Source organism: Camellia sinensis, chromosome 2 (assembly GCF_055761805.1).
Source record: "Camellia sinensis isolate YWXY chromosome 2, ASM5576180v1, whole genome shotgun sequence".
Lineage (NCBI taxonomy): Eukaryota > Viridiplantae > Streptophyta > Magnoliopsida > Ericales > Theaceae > Camellia > Camellia sinensis.
This window is the reverse complement of record NC_138962.1, coordinates 150,000,656-150,006,818: the sequence shown is the minus strand read 5'-3', so window position 1 is coordinate 150,006,818 and position 6,163 is coordinate 150,000,656. Positions and strand designations below refer to the sequence as shown.

Sequence of the window (6,163 nt, the reverse complement as noted above, 5' to 3'; positions counted from 1 at the left end):
TAAATGAAAAGGAAAAGACAACCTACAAAACAAAAATGCTAGTAAGACAAGATAAAGAATTAGTTGATCAAAGATGGAGATTGATTTGCAAATGAAAAGTTGAAAGCCTCTATATTCCTAACATAGTCGCCAACTGTTGTGTTAGATTTTGATTTTTTTTTTTTTTTTGTTCTTGGGAGTGTGAGACATGCATCGCAAATCAGAAATGATCTTAGCTTTATGCAATGAATCGATTATTATCAACCAACTTATAGGTTGTGACTCAACCTAGTGGTTTTGAAAAAAATTTGAACTCACCTAATAAGCGTTAGTTAGATTGTATTAGGGCACCCAACTTAATACCCTTGGAAATTATTTTTTCTAAATATATAAAAAAATCAAAACTCTTGGCAGTAATACATCAAAGCATTTTCTTGGGCAACCAACATGACTGATAAATCCAAACAAATGATTACTAAGCTACTTGTTCGTCTTCAATCTTTTCGCATTTTCTTTCATTCTTTACGAATTCACTACCGTCTGGTTGACCGGCGATTACTAGCGATTCTGATTTCATGTAAGCGAGTTGCAACTTATTAAATTTGAATTTGACAAAAACTAAAAAAGAATAAATTATATTTTGTTTCTTTTATATTTGATAACTTTTTTATTTTGGCTCTTAAAGTTTTTTTTTTTTTTGTTGCCCTTTCATGATTCAAGTTTTTTTTAATTTACTCTTAAAATTAATTTTTGTTAAAAAATAGACATAAAATAACACATTGAAAGTTACATGGCATAAAAATATTGTATTTTATATACTTCACATCTTTAACACAAACTCAAATATCAATATAATAATATATATTTTTTATATTATGCGATAGTTATCGTGACACTTTATGTCTAATTTCAAACAGAAGCTAAATTTAGAAGTAAATTAGAAAAATTTTAAATATGAAGAGTCAAAGTGAAAAAAAAAAAAAAAAAAAAAACTAACAAACAAACTTTACGTGTTAACATAAAAAAAATAATCAAAAATAAAAGGACAAAATGTAATTTACCCATTTAAAAAAATATTACATTGGACATGAACTTTTTCATCAATTTTAAAGGAAAAAAAATTAAAAGGTGAAAAAAAAATTGAAAAAAAATTCAATGAAATAATTAGGATGATTCATATCCCATCAAACTTTTTATCTAAATTTAAAATTAAATTAAATAAAACAATTGGTGAATTTTGGGAGATCACAAGTCAAGTGATCAATTGAAAAATCAGAACATGTTATCTTCTTCGCTCAAGATCTGGAAAAACAATAGAAAACTGATCGGTTGGAACTCTCAGTTCATTGAAGCTGAGGAAAAGATTGCCATTGTTTTTGAAGCAGAGATCATCGATTGCTGCACCGATTGGTCTGAACTCAGTTTTTGGAATTGGAAGCCCGTAAAAAGATTATTAATTGCCATTGTTTGAAAGAGAATTCAATGTAAAATGCACAAAGATGCATTATTTTAGTCACAATGTATCACAAACATCTATCTCCAACATTTATCAGAACTTTTTCACACATTGCTTTATTGGGTGGTTCCAACTCTTCCATCCAAGCAAAAATCCCAAGCATTAACACAACAACAACAAAACCATTTGGGTTCTCCCCAAACACTGAGGACACTTTTGCGGCCAAACTGAAATCTATCGTGCTAGCTTGTCCAGACCACTCTGTGCTTAAACATGGCCAACAAGTTCATGCCCACATCATTGTCAATGGACTTTGCAATGTGGGTTTGGTTGGTACAAAAGTTTTGGGTGTCTATATTTTTTGTGATCGCTTCAAAGACGCCAATAACTTGTTTTATCAGCTTGACTTGTCATATGCCTCGCCTTGGAATTGGATGATTAGAGGGCTTACTATGATGGGTTGGTTTGAATTTGCATTGTTGTTTTTCTTTAAGATGTTGAGTTTTGGAAGTTGTCCTGATAAATTCACTTTTCCTTGTTTACTCAAGGCTTGTGGTGGTTTGAATGCTGTCCATTTGACCAAATCGATTCATAAAATGATTTGGTTGATGGGTTTTGAGACAGATGTGTTTGTGGGTAGTTCTTTGACGAAATTTTACTCTGATAATGGTTGTATTGATGATGCTCGTTGCTTGTTTGATAAAATGCCTGAGAGAGATAGTGTTTTGTGGAATGTAATGCTTAATGGTTATGTGAAAAATGCCGACTCAGGTAATGTTATTGGGTTGTTTATGGAAATGAGAAACACTGAAATTAGGCCTAATTCAGTGACATATGCTTGTGTTCTGTCAGTCTGTGCCTCGGAAGGAATTATTAAATTTGGTACTCAGCTTCATGGGCTTGTTGTTAGATGTGGCCTGGAGATGGATTCTCCGGTGGCCAACACGTTGCTTACCATGTATGCGAAATGCCGTTGCTTATCTGATGCACGCAATTTGTTTGATGCTATGCCACAACCTGATATGGTGGCTTGGAATGGGATGATTGGAGGGTATGTGCAAAATGGGTTTATGTGTGAGGCTTCAGATTTGTTTCGTGAAATGATATCCTCTACTTTCAAACCGGACAAAATCACTTTTGCAAGTTTTCTTCCATCGATTTCTGAATCAGCAAATTTAAACATGGGTAAGGAAATTCATGGTTATATCGTAAGGCATGGTGTGCCTTTGGATGTGTTTTTGAAGAGTGCACTTATTGATATATACTTCAAGTGCAGGGATGTGAAGATGGCATGCAATGTTTTCAACCATGGCACTGCAATAGATATTGTAATTTGCTCGGCGATGATTTCAGGGTATGTGCTTAATGGAATGAATATGGATGCTTTAAAAATATTCCGGTTGTTGCTTCATGAGCAAATGAGACCCAATGCAGTTACTCTGGCAAGTGTTATACCTGCTTGTTCTGGTTTGGCTGCTCTGAAGCTGGGTAAAGAGTTACATTGTTACATCCTCAAGAACAGCTTAGAGGCAAGGTGTTATGTGAGAAGTGCTATCACAGATATGTATGCCAAATGTGGAAGACTTGATCTCGCTCACAAAATTTTCACAAGAACAGAAGAAAAGGACGTTGTTTGTTGGAACTCAATTATCACGAGCTGTTCCCAGAATGGCAAACCTGATGAGGCCATTGATCTTTTCCGCCAAATGGGTATAGAAGGAGTTAAATATGACGCTGTCAGCATATCGGCTGCACTTTCTGCTTGTGCGAATGTACCAGCACTCCGCTATGGAAAAGAGATTCATGGTTTCATGATAAGAGGTGTGTTAACCTCTGATCTTTTCGCTGAAAGTGCGCTAATAGACATGTATGCTAAATGTGGAAACTTGGACCTAGCACGCTGTGTTTTTGAGACGATGAAAGGGAAGAATGAAGTTTCGTGGAATAGTATCATTGCTGCTTATGGGAATCATGGTCACCTGAAGGAGTCTCTTGATCTATTCCATGAAATGATGAAAGAAGGGTTTCAGCCCGACCATGTCACTTTTCTAGCCATAATATCTGCTTGTGGTCATGCTGGCCAAGTCGATGAAGGAAAAAGCTACTTTGAGTGCATGACCGAGGAGTACGGAATTGAAGCTCGGTTAGAGCACTATGCATGTATGGTTGATTTGTTTGGGCGAGCTGGTCGTTTAGACGAAGCATTTAAGATCATAACGAGCATGCCCTTTGATGCAGATGCGGGTGTTTGGGGGACACTTCTTGGAGCGTGTCGGGTTCATGGTAATGTTGAGCTTGCTGAACTGGCTTCGAGACACCTTTTTGAATTGGACCCACAAAATTCAGGCTACTATGTATTGCTATCAAATCTACAAGCTAATGCTGGAAAGTGGGAGAGTGTCCTCAAAACACGAAGCATGATGAAGGATAGAGGTGTGCAGAAGGTACCTGGTTATAGCTGGATTGAGCTGAACAATGCTACCCATATGTTTGTTGCCGAAGACAAAAGCCACCCTCGGTCTGCCAATATATATCTATTGTTGAAGAATCTTCTTCTAGAGATGAGAAAAGAGGGATATGTTCCTCAACCTTACCTAATGCACCCGACAACCATTGGAGCATCTGTCAAGAGTTGATCGTCAAGGTAAGTGCGGCAATAGCTTAAAGAAGAATGCCACAGTGAATATAGAATTCTCGTGATCTATGTAAAATGTAAAATTAGAGAAGTAGGAAATTATTTTTTACAGTGTCCATACTGATTCTATTGTTATCTTTGGATACAAACACATGAAGCTTTCCTGATCTCTTTACTTTAGTGTATCTCAGTTTTAACCTAACACAATAAAAATAAGATTTTACAAATGCTGTGTCCTAAAGTAATTAATGATGGTTTTGTTGACATGAATTGGGTTTCATATCCTTAAAAGATTTGCTTTCTTCATTTCATGTTTTATTTATTGTATTATTGTGGAATGAGCACCATACTGCCTTATGAAATATGAGCTTTCATTTTGTTGTAAGGTGTAAAAATTATTTGTGATCAAAACATTAGGAAGAAGTTTTAAGGACCTTTCTGTCATGGAAACCCTAAGACCAGGGACATAATGAACAATGCTATAGACAAAGCTGGACTGGCCTCAGTAAAAATGAACAAGGCCATAGAATATGCCATGCATACAAAAGTGACACAAGCAGGCTGCAGCAATTGATACTGTCATTAGTGTCTCCCTTTCATGTCTTTCTCACCTTAAATGTGTGCTCAGTCCAATGTATTGCTCTTGATCTAGTTCCAAGAAAGAGATCTTCAATGAAATTATCAACTTGTCAACATTTAAATAGAGTGCTGTTATTAGCACTCTACTTATTACTTTAGACCCTCTATTTCTTTAGATCCCTACTTATAAATTTCAAAACCCTTAAAATTTCTTTCCTCCACCTAAATAATGCCAAAATTATCCTTCTAAAAATTTCACACCCACTAAAATGCACACCTCTCAACACACCCTCAAAAACCATTCATCTCCAAAACCCCTAAAAGTTCAAATTTGAACTTCACCTTGGAAATCTCTTTGTCGATCACGTTTCTCACTCTCACAATGGTATCATTGTCGCTCTCTCTCACAGTGAATCTCATAGGAAGAAAGACAAGTTTCGCAAGTGAAGAGGAGTTTCTTTGTTGATCTAAAACTCATCTTCACAAGCTTCACGGCAATATCTTTCTCTCTCTTGATCCATCAAACTTTAAGAAAATTCCTTATTCAGACTTGTGTTCCCGAACAAATAGCCTATGTTCGGGCCTGTGTTGCCGAACAAATGACTGATGTTCGGCCTTGTGTTCCTGAAACTTAGAAAACGTGAACTCCTGCGTATGTGCACAAGTTTGACCCATCAAACTTTAAGAAATTCTCTTGTTCGGACTTGTGTTCCCAAACAAATAACCTATGTCCAAGCCTATGTTGCTGTACAAATGACTGATGTTCAACCCTGTGTTCCCGAACATTGAAAAACCTAAACTCGTGCGTATTTTTGAAGTCAAATTGTTTTCACCATTTTTGTCTATGTTTTTGAAGAAACTTACTATTACAAGGTTAACCTTCTCCGAGCTGCGAACAATATCCAAACTATGAACCTCCGAACAATATCCAAACTATGAACCTCCGTTGAGCTTATATTGTTGCACTCTATTCATCTCATGGAATTGTGGTTTGCGAAAAAACTTCCACTTCTTATCATTGCCGGAGAAGTGTGTATAATCGAGTGGTTGCCGCTGAAGGGTTCTCAAGGTTGACAATGTCGGAGAAGTGTATATAATCGAATGGTTGCCACTATTGCCAATGGAGAGTTCTCAAGGTTTTGATGGTGGGTAAGTTTGGAAGGTTTTCAAATGTGTGGGTGGTGATAGAGGTTGGTGCTCTCATAAACCCTAACTTATGATTAAGTAGGTGTGCGAACTTGATTGTGAGATGGGGTGTCTCAAAATAATTGATGTCCACTTTTAGTATTTTCATTTGAGGTTATTATCATAATAAAAAAAAGTTAAAAATTAGGGAGTCCAAAGTAATAAGTGGGGTGTTAACAACATTACTCTTTAAATAATCAAAGGTAAAGTCTTTTTTGGGTGAATACTCAAAGGGAAGGTCGAGGTCTAATCTTTCAAGAAATGTTACAAGTGATGAAGCTTTCCAATAACAAATAACCCAATAAAAAAACTCCCATCAGATCCAATTA

At 36.1% G+C, this 6,163-nt stretch overlaps 1 protein-coding gene across 1 annotated transcript; it reads left to right on the top strand.

Moving 5' to 3' along the window:
- The first annotated feature begins 1,201 nt into the window (after positions 1-1,201).
- Positions 1,202-4,297, top strand: LOC114296176 (pentatricopeptide repeat-containing protein At4g21300). The gene has a single exon (XM_028240452.2). It carries the CDS (start codon positions 1,498-1,500, stop codon positions 4,069-4,071), a length of 2,574 nt encoding a protein of 857 aa, XP_028096253.2. The 5' UTR covers positions 1,202-1,497; the 3' UTR covers positions 4,072-4,297.
- The last annotated feature ends 1,866 nt before the right edge of the window (positions 4,298-6,163 follow it).